The 18,163-nt window shown below is 41.3% G+C and overlaps 1 protein-coding gene and 1 long non-coding RNA gene across 5 annotated transcripts; one reads left to right on the top strand and one right to left on the bottom strand.

Moving 5' to 3' along the window:
* Positions 1-1,198: 1,198 nt before the first annotated feature.
* On the bottom strand, positions 1,199-18,083 carry LOC134875466 (uncharacterized). 2 transcript variants are annotated; one of them, XR_010167198.1, is made up of 3 exons: positions 17,870-18,083; positions 17,028-17,108; positions 1,199-1,825 (listed from the first exon to the last, which is right to left on the bottom strand). It is a non-coding gene; the product is annotated as an uncharacterized LOC134875466 (long non-coding RNA). The 2 variants fall into 2 exon arrangements; XR_010167197.1 differs by lacking the exon at positions 1,199-1,825 and adding an exon at positions 9,267-9,466.
* eomesa (eomesodermin homolog a) lies at positions 7,448-12,177 on the top strand. Of its 3 annotated transcripts, none has more exons than XM_063900065.1 (7): positions 7,448-7,495; positions 8,296-8,928; positions 9,342-9,496; positions 10,087-10,208; positions 10,447-10,605; positions 10,801-10,862; positions 10,999-12,177. In XM_063900065.1, the coding sequence occupies exons 2-7, from the start codon at positions 8,408-8,410 to the stop codon at positions 11,747-11,749; spliced, it is 1,770 nt and encodes a 589-aa protein (XP_063756135.1). In that variant the 5' UTR covers positions 7,448-7,495; positions 8,296-8,407; the 3' UTR covers positions 11,750-12,177. The 3 variants fall into 3 exon arrangements, with proteins under 3 accessions (XP_063756135.1, XP_063756134.1, XP_063756133.1); XM_063900064.1 differs by lacking the exon at positions 7,448-7,495 and having other exon boundaries at positions 8,020-8,928; positions 10,999-11,714; positions 11,843-12,177; XM_063900063.1 differs by lacking the exon at positions 7,448-7,495 and having other exon boundaries at positions 8,020-8,928.
* Positions 18,084-18,163: the final 80 nt, after the last annotated feature.

Genomic DNA, 18,163 nt, shown 5'->3' with positions numbered 1-18,163 from the left:
ACCCTAACACCTACATAGATCGATTCTAAAGAAAATGAAACGTGTGGATGTTCTCATACTTTCTACAGTGATTGTCATTCTCCAAAGTGGGGAATAGCTCTTTTACGTTCTTGTATTTAGACTTATCGGTGTATTGTTAAAAAGGCACTACACAGAACAACCATCATGCAGCTATAACTGTTCTTTTTACAGAAAGTCCATTAATATTTCTGACATCTCACAATTAAGAACTCTATAGACAATAAGAGAAACCAAAAAGCCTAACAAAGCACACAATTAATTTCAATTTCACAAGACATGAAAACAAAGCAAAAGCAGTTTTCTGCCTTGTTCATTTTGACTGCAGCAGATCCCCTCAGTCTTCACACCTCCCACATCCACATTGGATTAATGTGTTGCATTGTCCCCCCTACACAGCCATTCACATACACACAAACAGACACAGAGCCCTACGCACGCATTCTCACTCAAACAGCTATATGAAGACCACATCAGCCTCGGGCCCCCCTTTTGTCTGCCTCTGCACGAAAGGTGTGATCTTGAGGAGGTGGGGGACATTCTTCAACCAGGGGTGGAAGTTAATAGCCTGCTGTGTCCTCTGTCAAATCATATTTTGATTCTGATTAAGGTTGGCCATCATTGGGGATCCCCAGATGCATCGATCTGAGATTTGAATGACTCAATACAACTATAGCTATAATTCATTGAAACTAATTCTTACTTTTTAAAAAATGTTTTTAAATGTTATTCAATAGGCATATACAATTTCTAGTCAAGAGTAAGATAAGAATATTGATAGCACTCTTAAGTCTGAGATTGCTAATAATCCACTCATCAAACTCTCGGTAAGAACCCAAACGTGTATTTCCCAGAATGGCAAATTATACTTTTTGGAGCTCAAAACCAGTTTGTCAAATACGATGAGACATGGGACTTTACCCTTTTCTCCTTGAATCCTCAAAGATTTGCAATCTACCAAACTATATCTTGCTTTTTTGTCATTTGAAATTTACTGAGTTATTCATCTCAATCAGACTCCAAACGATGATTTATTTAAGAATGCTTGTGTAAACACATGAGAGAAAGAACAGCTAAAAGTCAGAATTTGCTAGCGGCTTTATTAGCTCAACATACACCAGATTTTTCAAAGAAGTCTGGACCATTAACACTGTGTATGGGTCCAGCCTGTCGCGGCTGCTGTGTTCTATCAAGGTCCGCAACCATCAGATGAACCTCGAAACAAGCGCTCCCCTGTGAGACAGAATGTTTGGTCCATGTGTCTAGACCTCCACCATATCTGACCCGCCAGCACAGAAGGACACATAAACACTCGACAGACGATCATAAGGAACAAATACAGGCAGGCTCCTTCGCTGCACCATGTGACTTGGATATGCCTGCTCACTGCTGTTCGTAATTTCTTATCACCGACACCCACCCTTCCACATCCACATATACACTTGTCAAATATGACACCTCTACCCACAAGGAGGGGACCAGGTTATGTACAAAGGCTGACTAAACTGTCCCACCTAGCAGGCCACATATGAGTAGGCATTTCCCTTAAATGTAAACGTCTGCTATGGTCTTCAGAGAGGAAGGCCTTTCGCTCAGTCTTCTACATCCCTCCCCTGCTCTGCAGTCAGAGAAGGAGACCAAACCATGGACCAATTCCATGATATGTGGGAGTCCCTGCTGTTTCCGTGGCTGCCAGGCAGGCAGCCTCTTCCCTCTCTCGTCGAAGCGTTTGGCTCCATAACCACGGGAGCCCATCTGATGTGGTCCCCCCATCTGACAAGCAGCTCTCTTCCCCAGGCCCAGACGGCTGCAGGGACAGAGCAGACGAGAGGGGCCGCAGATTGTTGTAGACCATTTACATGTAAATACAGAGACCAGGCCTGGGTCTGGGTTCAATATTGAAGGTGTCCGCTGCACTGAGGTCCCTCTGTGTGTGCATATATGAGCGTGTGTGCATACACGCAGGCGAGTGTATATGATTGTGTGTGAGCATGCGTGTGCATGTGTGTGTGTGTTCATGTATGTGCATGGCATGATCCAGTACATCTAAATTATACAGCTGCCAAATTGCTGCAAATGTTTTAATACAAAAGCATTCTGTGGTCTCTAATTATATCTAATGGCTGCTGGATGCATTTCTACAGGGCAAAAATAAGAGCCTCTTTTGTGAATAATTTGGCATTTTATCAATTAGTTTAATATCTAATTGCACAAAGCAATGAAGAGAAATAATAATATTGACTTAAATGTGTCCAGTATTCATGTAAATGAGGCTTTAAAGGGAGCTATGGTGATGTTTTTTGTTTGACAGAGAGGAGCATCTGAGGGCCTTCTAGCACTGTGAATGTAGTCCCTACTCCCCAGAGGAGGCTGAAGATTCTGAGGCAACATCACTGTTTCAACCTTAAACCATTAATCATGTCTACATAACCTCCCTCCCACTAGCATATGCCTCTGGCTGGTAGACAGTAAGTCAGTTAGGGCTTTCCTCCGTGTCGCTCTAGAAGCTTTCAGGGTGTTAAAACTCTACATTCTCACTTCTGACTCACTGATTTAACCACATTGAGGCAGGAGCAGCAGCAGAATACTCCTGTGGTGTAAATCTGTTTGTGTTCCCTGTTCAAAACAAAAAAAAACAAAAAAAGGCAAGAAGAAAAAAATAAAGAGTCCTCCTGAAATGCAGTTTCTGAGTCAGGGCTCACGATGTGATAAAAGCCCAGCTTGTTTGGCAGTAATAGCGCTATGGGAAAGGACGGAGAAGCAGGGGTAAGCTGGGTTGGGTGGTTTTGTCTTGGTGGCCGAGGCTGGTTGGTTGACAAGCTCAAGTGTAGGACTGTGTCTCCCCCTCCCCACCCCAGCTCACCCTAACTCTCCTCTGGCCAAGAGAGTATGGCTGTTAGAGAGGGCGTGTTATCTTGGAGGCTTAATGCCGAGTCGATACAACTCCACCACCCTCCCTTACACCTCACGTTCCAGGGAACACATATATCCAGGCTACGCTGTCAAACTTTTAGCACCTGCTATTTTGCTTTGGTCCCTTATGTCAATTTCTCTGGTGTTTCAGGAGGCTGGCCCGGGAGAAGTGGGTCAACAAAGGTTGATGCTAAAATGGGGATGAGAGGGTGAGACTCAGGCCATCAGACTACCATCCACTTTTGCCGTCGTCGGCTTCATGTTCTGCTCACGATGAGACAGTGAGTGAAAGTAAAAGCGGTGGATGTGTCAAAATCAGTTTAGTGATCTGCTTACTAAATTCAAACCAAACAACTGATGCTAACACCCTGTAGAAAGCAATTACTTTAAAGTGTATTCTTTTTTTGATTCAGGTTTAGTGGAGATCTAAGCATTTGTCTTTTTTTCTCAACTTCTAGAAATCATTACTATACTTGGAGATGCTTTAAGAATGAGAGTACCAGGAGATAATGTATTTATGAGAGAGGATAAAAAGTCAGATAGGAAAAGCACAGATAGCTGAATCTCACCATACTTTGTAGAGGCTGTTTTCCCACCGGCCCTGGGTGACACTTCCTATAATGCAGTTATCCAAAAATCATGTTATCATGCCTTAGGGAATCAAATACAGTGAGTGCAGCTTCAATCCTATTTCCCTGAATGCAGTCAGTACACCTTATTGTTCTAAGATTTGTCTTAACACAGTGGATTATCATTGCCCCCTGAAAACCTGTGCATCACAAAAGCATTGGGCTCACATATCCCCAGATACATTTCTGCAATAATCCACAGCCCCTTCCACGGGCCAGACACACAAAACAGGGGAGCAAACACATGTGCATGCATGCAGCAACACGCTGACATAGAGACTTATCTGTTGAGATGACGCAAAGCAGCATCCGATGGTTTTATGCAATCTGGCGTACTTTAATGTATTTTGAGGAATTCAAACGTGCTGCATATATAGAGAGAATTCCCGCGGGTCTCTCTCACTGACTGGTTGCAGATGGGGAAGATTCCCATTTCATGATAATTTGCTCTGCTAGAATGACATCGGAAATAGGCTACATGACATCAAACATGAATATACTTTACATATTCTAATTTTCTTTGAGTATTGGTTCAAATAATGCATTAAAACACAAATGTGCAGCCCTTGTTTATACAAATACATTTGGTCCAGGCTAGAGGGAACACCTTGTGCTGTTTAAATCATGAAGAAAATGGCGGGGACAAGGAAACAAGGAAGAGAGAGTAATTGATGAAAGCAATATGTACCCAAATGGAAATTCATGAAAGCTGTCACTTTGTATCTTTGAAAACAGCAGCATGTCTGTAACATAAGCTGTCCTCGTGTAAAAGCTACTGCTTTGATTAAATGTAGGCAATCGCCGCACACTGGAAAATATACGGAGGGACATCTTTGATAAACTTGTGAAATAAATTCTTTCCAATAAAAATGCTCTTGAGGATGATGATTTGCGGAGGAGCGCAGCGCTGGCATGGTGCACATTGCACTCGGTTCTGTTCCCAGCACCCCTCCCTCCAGGGGTCTCCGTGGCGAGGATCTCTAATGAGACTTGCGTTATTAATCCTTGCAATGGGGTACATGAATTCACTCCTAAGCAAAGGCTTCAGAAGCCACCTTGGCCCATAAAACCTGGAATGTATTCCTTTCATGTGCTCTGTTGATGATCTACTCTGACAACAATATGGTAGGACTTCCCTTCCCCTGTCGCGCGGGCCCTGGCCCGGGGCCAAGGAGGGTCATCTCAGACATACTTGGACTTTTATAGGTGGTCAAGAAACATGCTGACAGGTCACAAGTAGGAGTTCCTTTATGAGTCGACCTAAACATCCACCTCATTTGGAATTAGCTTATTTATAGGCGGTTTGTAAATCACATTTATTTTGTTTTCAAATGGCAACGAGGCTGTGGGGTCACTTTAGAAAACCAACCTTTTTTAGAACACGGCCATTAAAACTGCAGCATTGAGTTTGTTTTACTGGGATTCTCTGCAATCGTCTGTCAAACATCGCTGTAAAGCTGTGAAATAATTCATGCAAAGATAATTTCACCTGACTTATATCTCAGATTGTAAAAAGAATCACAGAGGCTGGGAATGTGCAGGTGGCATACAAACCAAATTGTCCTAAACAATACTTTCCCCAATTAGGAATTTGCCTATTATAGAAGCTCCCAATAAATAAGAAAACAGGATTGCACTAATGAGGTGTTGACAGCTAGGAAGGAAATGCAAGACTTTGGTGCAGATACAAATGTAGCTCCCTTTGAACTATAGATTTACCGTCTAACTACAGAATGATTGCCTGTAGCAACACTGAGTCAAGAGAGTGGCACCTCTGCTGTGCGTGTGTGTATGAGAGAGCAAGAGAGGACATGAAAGGACAGACAGAAATGCAACAAGTATATTATGCTTCATTACTGGAAGTTTACAATCACTCCAAGTATTTGGGATTCACAGAAAATTGGCACTCAAAACATTCCAAGACGTAGGTTTTGCTAAATTGGAATTAGTCACTCTATTTCACAAAAAACCAAAGCTGTTCCGATGGCATCTTCTTACAATCTCCCCCCTGAGGAATTATGCTTGTGTTACAAAGAGCACAGACAAGAAGGAGGTGATTGGTGAAAATAAGGATGGTTATGCCGCAGATAGGTGAGATTTTCTTTTGGGAGACAGGTCAAAATAAATAATAGAAATGCTTTTGAGTAATCTTAAAGGAAGCTTGAGCTCTATTGTCAAATGTTTACCGTTCCCTTCTCTGTGCAGCAGTCTGGGAAGGGTCTCAGTTTTGATTGACAGCCTGTGTGCTGTGTGCATGTAACTCAGATCCCCTGATGGCCCAATAGCCAGCTCTACTGTCCCATTTATGACACCAGCCAATCTGCCTCCAGCAGAGATTCTCCCTCAGCTTTTCACAGATCTGTATCCCCATTTTCCCCAAATTCATCTCACCCCCTACACTCCCTCCAGCTTACTTTGAGACTCACACACACATGCACACACTGCCCGCCCCCCCCCCCCCCCCCACACACACACACACACACACACACACAGACTGAGTTCACTGCAGTTGAAGATGATGTAAAGTGAGAGACGAGCGGAATAAGTGAGAGTTAACGGGCTGCATGCTGCTCTCATACAGTATTGCCTTACTTTAATATAATCAACAATGGGAAAGTAAACTAGTTACCAGGACCGGTCACTAGAGGGCGCTGCCCCGGTGGCACTGCTTACTCTCAGGCGTCGGGGCATTAAGAACGACGTTTGCTGTGCGAGATGTTTCTTTGGTTATTTGTGGTTTCGGGAGCTTTCGATCTTTCTTTCGTGTGATTATGTGTGTGTGTGTGTGTGTGTGTGTGTGTGTGTGTGTGTGTGTGTGTGTGTGTGTGTGTGTGTGTGTGTGTGTGTGTGTGTGTGTGTGTGTGTGTGTGAGATTGTGTCTAATGGGTGTGAGTGTGTGTGTGAGTGTGTTAGACACAAACAATTATAAATGACTTAATATTCAGCAAACATATTTTTACTTTTTGTTTTTGTTTTGAATTATTATTCAATAATTGATTATGTTACATATATAAATTATTTTTTTAACCTTCATCGTTTCTTTGCCGGTATGTGTTCGGTTCATGTGTAGTGTTAGAGCATCATTCCCCCCCCCCCCGTTTGGGACCCCCTGCCAGCTGAGAACTGTATACTGTATACATTCTCTATAGTGTTAAAATGTCAGTGGCTTAAGTCAAGAGTGATTTACTTAAACATGGTAGTTCTGATCTTTTTCGTTAACCCTTTTCTTACTTCAAATGCAAAAAAGAAAGACCGAAAAATAACGTTTTTCTCGTCTGTATTCAGAGAGCTCATCCCCATTTAGAAGCCTATTAATATGAACATACATTTAAATATTGGAAACATACGAATGTAATTTAAATGGTGCATATTTTATACTACACTGTAGTTTAAATTAAATAATCGATCGAATTTGTTTTGATTATTATATTTTAGAATATCTATTTAGGTTTTTGTTTTATTTAATCACTTATATGGTAATCGATAGAGGGTGTTTTTGTTGCGTGTCATTTAACAATAATTCAAAGGTTGGATAAAAACAACACAACTGAAATAAAAAACAAACAATTCTATTTGTTGAGCGAGAGAGAAATAAAGCTCAGTAAGAGATACGTATTTCTCACACGATACGAGTAGGAGGAAGCGTGAAGAACAGTAGGCCTACTCGATTATGTTTTCATAAGCAGAGACAAATTAAGAAAATACAAAACAAAATGGCATGTTTTTTTAAATTACAGATAGTCATTTTCATTCAGTTTTGAGGGTCAATAGTTTTTATCAGAGCCAATGCTGAACCCCTGGAAGGGGAAGAGGCTACAGAGGCCAATTATAGGAAACAAGGTGCACATGTGATTTTTTTTTTCTTTTTTCCTACGTTTCAGAGTGTTTGCAGAGTGGTGTCGGGGTTTGCTGTGCATCGAGGAGAGTCTTCTTGGGTGAGTGAGTGGCAGTGATCTGACAAGTCATATCTGAATAAATGTTTTACGTGATGAATTGATACTGAGGATAAAAGTTTAAAAATGATTGTGCGCGCGCAGTGTCAAGGAATGGTGAAGTGCGATGAATTCATGTCATATCGTGTTAAATCTATGCAGTCAATTGGGAGGATAAACTCTGGGACATTTACAAAATAATGTATCACTCATATTTGAAATACATTTAAATATTTGTTATTTATGTTGAAATAAAAATATTACGTATATATTGTATTGGATATGTGGTGCGTGGAGAGATTGCTACTTCGATGAAATCCATACGCTGGATAAGTAAGTAAAAATAAACTTAACGAACTCGACAACATTTCTCTTGATATTATTTCTGCCAGACTTTCTAATTGAATTAGAGTAGTGCGACCATTGGCTATAGAGAGGGCTGGTGCCCCCGCATGCTTCTCCAAAAGCTCCTCCCCTCTCGCTTACAATCCGTTGGGTGTGTGGAGAACTACATCTTATAAGAGCCCATGAACATCCCATGTCCAGCCCATAATCTGATTTGAAAATTCGTAGGTGAGGAGAAGGTTTAACCTCCTTCCATCATTCGTAAGGAAGGGAGGCGAGCAGAAACAGAAACAACACGGGCTCCGGTTGTGTCGCCTCCTTGGCTGAGATTCACTCTCTGGAACTCTTGAAACTGTTCTTATTTATTTCAAGGTCTGTACAATGCAGCTAGAGAACATCCTTCCCAGCGCCAGCATCAATTTACCCAAGACATTTTACAATCTTTCCTCGTCGGACAGTGCCAACAACAGCCCGAGGCCATCATCTCAGCTCGACTACCAAGAAGTGGACCGGACGGAATCAGAGTCCAGCAGCGCTCCTAAGAAATATCTGAGCGTGGTGGGAAACGGGATGTTGGGCGAGGGAGAGGGGGACACTTTCACTAAAACGGGGCCCGATGGGAGGAAAGGCTCCCCTGTGCTCGGCGAGGACGAGTTGACAAGCGGTCGGCGTTACAACATAGACGATCTCGGCTCTGACAGATACTTCATCTCGTCATCCCAGGCGACTTCTGACATGGCCAGCCCCTGTTCCCTCTTCCCCTACGCAGGACAGACCGGCTCGGTGTACACCGGCTCCAGCAGCTCCAGGTACCCGGCCTCACTTCATTACGGATCCGTCCTGCCGCCCACAGGGTTCTCCTCCTCGTCCGTGTGCACCGGCCGGAGCCAGTTTAGCAGCGGAGGGTACCAGTTCAGCCAGGGTCCGGGCTGTTTGTACCCGTCCTATCCCGGATCGGGGCCCGGTATTGGCTCCATGTCTCTGCCAGTGTCTGCCGCCGGAGCCAGAGCGCAGGTCTATCTGTGCAATCGACCTCTGTGGCTGAAATTCCACCGGCACCAGACCGAGATGATCATCACCAAACAGGGCAGGTAAGCAGATGCGCTGCCGGAGGCTCTAAATGCCCTATTTAAGCACAACACATGTAAAACATGTCATTTTCGTTTACTTATAATTTCATTGGGCAATTTTATCCTTTATTTTTTCAAAAAACCTTTGATTTTAATACCACCTAGGCCTATTACGCACGAGGATAAAATGTTATGCACACGATATTAGCTCTCTCCTTACTCATTGTATAGGTTTTTGAAGTTTACCTTTTTGAAGTTTTCGTTTCAATTCAATTGTAAATCAACAATTTCATAAAAGGCTAAACATAAAGATGGAATTTGTATTTATTCAAGTTGAATATTACTAAATTATTCTGCAAAATGTGGCACGAGAGTCCGATGTTTAGTGTTAACATTTCTTCCTGCTGTCATTGATTGTTGTTTTTCATTTGCAGACGGATGTTCCCATTCCTCAGTTTCAACATCACTGGGCTCAACCTCACGGCCCATTACAATGTCTTTGTAGAAGTTGTTTTGGCTGATCCGAATCACTGGCGCTTTCAGGGAGGGAAGTGGGTCACTTGTGGAAAAGCAGACAATAATATGCAAGGTAAGTTGGAGAACTAACGAAACGTTTTTTAATCATGAAATATAAAAACTGAATTAGAAATAATGTAGCAATGTTTGATAATGTCATATGATATTTAAATGTGTTAAGAATAAGATTATTTCGAAATAGTCAGTTTAACTTAATTCTTTTTAGCAAAATGCTTTGACAGGTTAAGAGTCGGTGGGTTTTTTTATGCAAAATTAGAAGAAAACATTTTTAGTTCAAAATCAAGTCATCTCGGGAAACAAACTTAAGTGTGAAATTGTTGGTTGTATACCTTTTTTTAAAAAGAGATTAAAGAGTATGGAAAATTATATTTAAAAAATAGCTTTTTTACAACATAATAACTTTATTTTCATAAATCCCCTGCATGGACCTTTTTGTTGGAATTCATTTTTGCTTTCATTGTTATTTAAAAAATTGATGATGAAGAAATTATTATAATAAAATATTATATAACAGATCCACATATAGTTAATGTTTAAACAGTCACTGATAATAAATGCCAAAAGCAGTTAATGATTTATATCATTTACACAAGATCTCTACTTTTGTTTATCGTATTACTAACTTCTCTTTTCCAATTTTAGGTAACAAAATGTATGTTCATCCTGAATCTCCAAACACTGGTGCTCACTGGATGAGGCAAGAAATCTCTTTTGGCAAGTTGAAGCTGACTAACAACAAAGGGGCCAACAATAACAACACACAGGTTATTACATACTGTTTTCTAACATGCTAAGATGCAATATTGAGTTTTTAGTATTGTTATTTTTATTAACTGAAATAATGTTTTTTCATATTTCAAGTTGATTACCATATTTCAAATATGAAAAAAAAAAAAACAAGCACTCCAATGTTTTATTGGGAATTACATTTTAAAAAAGCGTTCATAGAGCTTGTTTTTAAAACCTGCAGAGTTGTACTCATCACACTTTTCTGTTCTGCAGATGATAGTCTTGCAGTCGCTTCACAAATACCAACCGAGACTGCACATTGTGGAGGTGACGGAAGACGGAGTGGAGGACATGACCAACGAGGCCAGAACTCAAACCTTCACCTTCCCAGAGAACCAGTTCATAGCTGTCACTGCCTACCAGAACACAGACGTAAGTATCTAATTATTTTTGTTTGCTAGATTTTACAATTTATTTTTGTTTGGATGCAACTAATTTGAATTATCTGAGGTAAATTGGCTAAAGATATAATTTTGAATAATTGTTCTTTAGTCACAGTGAACTTGTTTGTTTTAAGACGGACATCGTTTACAATATATATGTATATATATCTTTTTTTTTTTTTAGATCACACAGCTGAAGATAGATCACAACCCATTTGCAAAAGGCTTCCGGGACAATTATGACTCGTAAGTATTTTACACTTCAAGCAGTGCGGTGCATTGTTTTTTTCTGTGGTCCACGATTTGATGTACATATCCGGCGCTGAATTTGTGCAGCAAATTTATTTTGTTTTTCTCTCTCTCTCTCCATTTGTTGGAACAGGATGTACACGGCCCCAGAGAGTGACAGGTTGACTCCGTCACCTACAGACTCCCCTCGCTCCACCCAAATTGTGCCTGGGGCCCGCTACGCCATGCAGCCTTTCTTTCAGGACCAGTTTGTCAACAACCTGCCTCAGAACCGCTTTTACACAAGTGAACGGGCTGTACCCCAGACCAACAGCCTTCTCTCCCCGCAGAGTGAGGACATCAGCGCTGCGGCCTCTGCCCAGCGCTGGTTCGTCCCCCCAGTCCAGCAGCCAGGCTCCAACAAGCTGGACCTGTCCTATGAGAATGACTATTCCACCAGTAGCCTGCTGTCCTACGGCATCAAGCCCCTGTCCCTGCAGACGTCTCACGCCCTCAGCTACTATCCGGACTCGGCCTTCGCCTCCATGGCAGCGGGCTGGGGCACCAGAAGCTCTTACCAGCGCAAGATGACCACGGGCCTGCCCTGGTCCCCTCGGCCAAGCCCCCCAGCCTTCACGGAGGACCAGCTGGGGGCCACTAAAGACAAGCTGCTTGAGGAGAATGCGCCGCCAGCCTCCACCTGGATCGAGACGTCCCACTCACTGAAATCTGTGGACTCTAGTGATTCCGGCGTGTACTCAGTGTGCAAGAGGCGCAGGATGTCCCCTGGGGGCTCAAGCACAGAGAACTCCCCAACCATCAAGTGTGAGGACTTGACTACAGAAGAGTACAACAAGGACAACCCAAAAGGCATGGGTTATTATGCATTCTACACAAGCCCCTAAGACTGTATTTATTGAAATGAAATCTAATTCTTTTGTTTTATTACTGAGTGCTCTCCATTCCCTGTTAATGTCTTTTTTCTCTTTTCTCTAAAGGTGCCAAAGCTTAATGTTCCCCCCAAGCAAGCTGCACAAGGTTATTTTCCCAGGCCATCCCCTCTCACATACCTGAGCAGAAACATGCATAGTGATTGTGGTTTTTGAAAAAAAGCATGTCCCTTTTTTTTATTTTATTTAACTTTTTATTTTTTTACAACCTTATTTTTTACAAATGTGACTTTAATTTTATTTTATCCCTGCGTATTTAAGTCATTTTCGTTGTACAGTATTCGTGCACTTTAGAATGTGATGTATCTTGTACAAATTGTCTTCATGGAGGTGTTATTAAATGGCTAATAAAACAGCTTTTCACAAAGCACTGTTCCAATGTCTTTCTCTGATGTTTTATTCACATATTATGGTTATGGGAAATTAAGACAAACCATTGGCAGTTTTTCAAATATTGTACCTTGGACATATGTGCATCTTAAAATGTACAATTGCTGCTGAAACTGAAATAAAATCTACACTTTCAGTTAAATTGGGAAAAGTGTGAATGTGTATGCTTAGGAGGCCTAAATGCATGACCTTTACTTGCCTGTCACGGCTTGCGGAGGTCATGCATTAAGGCCCAACAATAGAGGGTCAACCCAGTGGTTGCTGCCAATAAAAGACAGAAAATCAACCATGCATCCAAACAATATGGTCAAAATGAGGTCATTTTGAATTATTGGTTATCACCTTTTAAGCAATGTGAGAGTCTGAATAAGTATCCATTCAAAACATTTTCATCAACCTTACATTGCAAATTACATTCCATCTGCTTCTGCTGCTTTGAATCTCATCGGTTATCCACTAATAAAGCCTATTGTGTGTACTTTTTATGGACTATTCATATCAAAGACTTATAATCAGGTGTTTTGCCAATTTCATTGCACTATTCACTATCTGTATATTGCTTATTTCTATTTCAAATGTTTTGATATGTTTCGTATTGTATTGTATTTTGCTGCGGTAACAAAAACAATCCCAATTTGGGATAACGTATTTCTGATCTGAAATAATCAAAAGCAGATACCACTTCTGTTTCAATGCTACAGTCAGTAGGCACTAACATTGTTTCTTGCTCTTGGGAATAAAAGGCAGAAATTCTCAAAGCCGAGCAATTCTTTTTAACTGACAAATAAGTGCAAATAGGTTAAACCACAACTCACAATTCAAGTGATCAAGATGCGATTTAAATATGAGATTTATACGTCTTATTGAATCGCATCATAAAACCAATTGGGTGAAAAGCACACAAATGCACCAAGTCCTACTATTCCTTCTGTTGTTGCCATGGTATTTTCACACATTTTATCATTTACTTAAGTAATGCAATTGCATGTGAGGCATGTGTCCTACTCTGAAAATATTAGAACAGGCTAAATGAAAAATTGTCCATCAACCAACCAACTAAGGGCCATACACAGCTCAACACCTCTATTTACAGTATACGCCTCTCTAAAGTGGATAAGAGGAGATAAAATCCCTGAAAAGAGAAGTCATAATATTCAAACAGAGATGACTTGGCTCATGTCCTCAGCACCTGTTTTTCTTCAGTTAAAATACTTCAAATCCTCCCCCATAAACACACCAATTTGAATTGATTTACATACTTGAATTCTAATTAATTCTGTTGTCAGACTCCTTGACAAAGTGCGGAGTCTGACTAACTCCAATTAACACCTCCTAACAAGGTAGAGAGCTTGATTGCCCTGGCCTCTCAGGAAAGCTGTAAGAAAAAGCTCTTGGGGGGTTCGAGTCTGGAGAATATAAATGTTTGCACTTGGGCGTGTCAGCAAATTGTATTTCAGAACATCTGATGATGTTTTTCTCCTCCTTTTCATGTTGTGTTGACCTCTGCTAATCAGAGGCTGTAAAGCGGGAAATAGCGAGATAATCAAGATTATGACTGGACAACTAAAGCAACTGAAGACACAACAGAGAAAAGAGTTGCAGAGGTGTATAAATAATTGATGCAATGACAAATAATTAGAAAAAATGAGATGCCGTTAACTTGTAACCCTTTACTGCGTTAAGTCGAAATGACATAACTCAGTATGAATCCTTCAATATATGTGGGTCCTACACACAGCTTTTTATTAAGGTAAGAATTTGCAGTAATACATATTTAAATCAACCACTGAAATTATGGCAGTGCATATTATTGGACATATATTGCACATTGAAGATGTAATTCCTGCCATCCTCCCACAAAATCTCATAAAGAAGCAGTATGTCAACAAGGTTTAGAAAGAAACTGTTATGGAGACATCTATTTGATATCTACAATACAAATACCCTCATCAGGATCCACTCCCTTAGCATACATCCTCTTATTTCTAATTTCATAGATATTCCACAGCAAAGGAGCCCCTGTCGAAGCAAGCAACAAGTCGATATATTGTTCTCAACCATTCATGCAAGAAGTAGAGTAATCAATAGACACCTCTTCAGCATGCTACCACAAATTCAAACCATGTTTACTTGCTATGCACATTAGGATAAGACCTGAAGAATCCACTATGATGTTAACATTGCTAGCTACAATCTCAGTAATTGACTGAATGTAGTGACAGCAATACAAGGCCTGGGAGGACCGAGCAGTGGTTTGTGGAAATGACAACATATTATTAGTAAAACTTCTTCCTGTTTCATGTGTGAACAGTCACGTGTCTGCGCCCTTCCCTCAGGCCATCCATTGGTGACCATGTTAAGAGTTCATGTTCAAGAAAGGCCAAGGAGGCTACGGAGACATTGTACCCAAGGAGGGCTGACATCTAAACACAGCAGAAGGCCTGAGGCTGTTTCCTCACCTTCAGTCACACACTATTACTGCTCTCACTGACTAAACGCAGCCACAGGCAGATGTGTGTCTGTTTCAAGATTTTTTAGACGCCCCTTTTAAACAGTAACCTACAGACAAGCAAGAGTGAGACGGTGGCGATTATGTTTCCTCTTCACACTATATCTCCCCTTTTGATGTGTTGATAAATGTCACTCCTGTTAAATGCTTATCAAGCCAGTTAGAATTACAGCAGAATTGTTCCTCAGGGACAGTTTGAGTCTCATGGGGCCACGCTGTTTTGTGATGCATTCACTTATGATCTAGTTAATCGCTTTTATTTTACAAAGACTTCCTTAAATATCTTGAGGTTAATGTCATTAGTCAACATGAGTCAGATCCTGCCTTTATTATTATATGATCCGATGGACACTGCATACACATAGGGCAAAGCTAAAGCCAATAACCAGATCTAGTGTGCTAAATGCCCAATATAATTATTTAGCCCAGTACAACAATTCATCCAATATCCTGGAACGTCATGCAATATATGTATGGGTCGATTGTATTATTAAGGTCATTGACGGTTCTAATGACGCTGAAAAAGGCTTTCCTTTTAGCCTCTAAACAACATGATGCTTTATTTAGTCTCACCGCCTGCTTTAGACCTGGTTAATCAGAAGTAAATGGGAGGGTGGGTGGGCCTGCTAAAGTACGCGTGTAATGCTCACAGGTCTACTAGAGTGAGACCCTGGTGTGAGATGAGTCTCAAGATAGCGGGGCCACAACTGTTTGGAGAAGGGCGTTGAGTGTTGGCACAGAGCACGGAGGTGAGAGGAACCAGAGGCTCGGAGGGGCCGTGTGTCAGTGCCCTCAGACGGCGAGTGCATCGCGCAGGCAAGGCCCTGACTCACTGGTGCATGGATAATGTTGGAAAGAGTATCCCGCGGCTAAGCTGCACTTAACAGCACATTGATTTCAAACCCCTGTGTTCCCTCTGGAGGGCAGTGGGATGCACCTCAACAGGCCGGACCCCCCCCCTACTTCTTTTCCCCTTTCCCACCTTCCCCTTCTGACCACCACCACAATTTACCATCTCCACAAACAACCCCTCCCACCATCCACCCATCCCTGAGTTGATTTGGGTACATCATGCTGGTCACTGGCCTCTAAACCCCCCTCCTCCGAGTGTCCCAGGGGAGTTGAACAGGATTCAGGGGCACTAAGGCTCCCGCAAGACCCTGGTCTTGAGAGCAATGTTTTGGGTAGGGCATCCAGAGGCAGCCATGGGGAAAAATTGGTGGTCAAAATCAATGCATTGGCACTTTGATGGAGCGCTCTACCAGATTTGGGAATTTCACATTCTCTTCCTTCTCTCCTGGCACCATCAGAAGGCCTCACCACTAGAGGAAAAAAACATCATCCACTAAACCTTCTGGGAGACAGGGACTCTTAATTTCTACAGCTTCTGGTACAAAAAAAAGACACAGTCAATATTCATTTGGTGGCTTGTGCATAACATGTTATTTTTTTTCAATCTGTTGCCTCTTGCTGCTCCAAGTTAAATGAAAAAGTAGCCTTTGCTCTGAAAGTTTGAACATTACATAACATTTGAGAGACAATGGTTGTAGTTCTTCCACTACAGTAAGTTCAATTCAACTTCACTCTTTCTTTGGCTCTTTCCTCTCTAAAACTGTGAAAGAGAAAACTTTTTTTCACATCATCACCACACCTTGCAGTATGCATCTCTTTATGAGAGTCCCAGCACAGGTGGATGCCAGTGTGGTGCTTCTTCCACTTGTCTAACTTCTGACTCATCTCCCAGCTGCATCATGCGGATGCATGTTTCAGGAGCAGTACACAGCACTCTTCTTTGTGCGTTAATGGGCTCTCAGCATCTTTAAGACTCAGGGTACAATTAAGAGGTGATAGTTTGATCTCCCACCTCGCAGTTCTATTTCTGAGCTGCCGCGTGATTATGCCGGAGGTTGATCGGTGGGTGAGGAACGGGCTCTATTTAAAGGAAGACATCCATGAAATCCTCTGAAGGAACAGACTACTTTTACGCCTGCCTGATTTGTATTTCAATGTACGCCACCTGCAATAAAACATATGAAAGTGTGTTTACTGGAATAATGGTAGAAGTTAGTTTTCTTTTTATTGTAAAGTATTTGCAAAACCCCATAGCTTGCGGGGGAAAGGTTGAATGGTTCCTAGGATGGGTTATTAAAGGGTATTACAAAGAATAAGAGCATTCAATGTAATGTATCTAACTTGCAACATGCACCAACTTCTCCCACCATAATTCTAAATGCATATAACACACAGTTAGGTGTCTCGGCTGTTACAGGCAATTGCAGTGTACCGATTATGGAGCCCTCAAGACCAGCAATAAAACAGAAGTGAAAGCATTACCTCTATAGAGGGAAGTCAATATGGTCCATCTGCAACTGTTACCTCACATCCGAGAAATGGTTGATACAGCATTGCCACCTGCTGGAGAAAACGAATCATTACACAATGTCAAATGATAAACGTGATAAACAAAGGTGATTTTATGGAAAGTGGAGGATGTCAAGAGGCTGTAGGGTGGTAATGATTTAATTTCGAAATTTCTCATATTTAGGCAACTGAAACAACATAGTTCCAACAAATAAACAGATAGAAATTGATTGTTGGCCTTCAACTTCAATGTAACTTCAAATGTAACATCTAAATGATCCTAAACTGATGACACTACAATATTAATATCTGAGAATGTGCTGCCATATCCGTCCCTCTCAAGCCATATAAGCTAGCACAACTAAAGTACACGCATACATTTCAGCAAACCTATATAACGTAGACCTAAATCTATGTAGATTTTACAATATACAGTATGAGAATTCCATTAGCAAAGTAATGCAACATTGGAGTGCTTTGTCAACTAAAATGTGTGATACATTATACTTCAAATTAAATAATAGGTCATAATAAAATCCTCCAACAACGTAAGCCTAGTATAATTATTGATTCTAAAGACTAAAAAAGGCCAAAGACAATATTAAATGTGTTTGTCACAAATTTGAATGGTGGGGGTTTTCACTGTGTTAATAGGCTTAGAGCCTACTGCTGGTATAAATACTTCTTTAACCCCGTTAAAATAGCCTCCACGGCTGGCATTCTTGGGAAAATAGTGATCTCAACCTGGGTTTTTTCAATAATGGTAGTCCTATTTGTCAAAATAAGTTAAAAGAAAAATGTGGAAAATATCTTACCTAGTATCTGTTTCCTTCTTCATTAAAGCTGTATTGAGCCCACACATTCAAACCAGCATCCTTTTCAGGTACGGTTTTAGATATCCTTTGAAATGGATTGATAGGTTTGTTAACAGTTTTCATCGTTTCCACTTACATATAAAGGAAATCGCTAGCCGTACCCGCATGTTTAATGCATGGTTTAAGGGGGTTTTAAAAATCATAACAACAAAAAGCCCGCTTGGGACTTTGAGGCGACACGGAAATGATTCCCCGCCCTTATAGTGATGTAGAAACATTTCATTGGCTGAAAAT

Source organism: Eleginops maclovinus, chromosome 13 (assembly GCF_036324505.1).
Source record: "Eleginops maclovinus isolate JMC-PN-2008 ecotype Puerto Natales chromosome 13, JC_Emac_rtc_rv5, whole genome shotgun sequence".
In the NCBI taxonomy this organism is placed as follows: domain Eukaryota; kingdom Metazoa; phylum Chordata; class Actinopteri; order Perciformes; family Eleginopidae; genus Eleginops; species Eleginops maclovinus.
This window is presented reverse-complemented; position numbering and strand designations above follow the sequence as displayed.

Bases quoted from the DNA above. Each gene is read 5' to 3' on its own strand.
- eomesa (XM_063900063.1), top strand. From the start codon at position 8,219: ATGCAGCTAGAGAACATCCTTCCCAGCGCCAGCATCAATTTACCCAAG. The intron at 8,929-9,341 runs GTAAGCAGATGC...TTTCATTTGCAG, and splicing joins ATCATCACCAAACAGGGCAG to ACGGATGTTCCCATTCCTCA. The intron at 10,606-10,800 runs GTAAGTATCTAA...TTTTTTTTTTAG, and splicing joins CTGCCTACCAGAACACAGAC to ATCACACAGCTGAAGATAGA.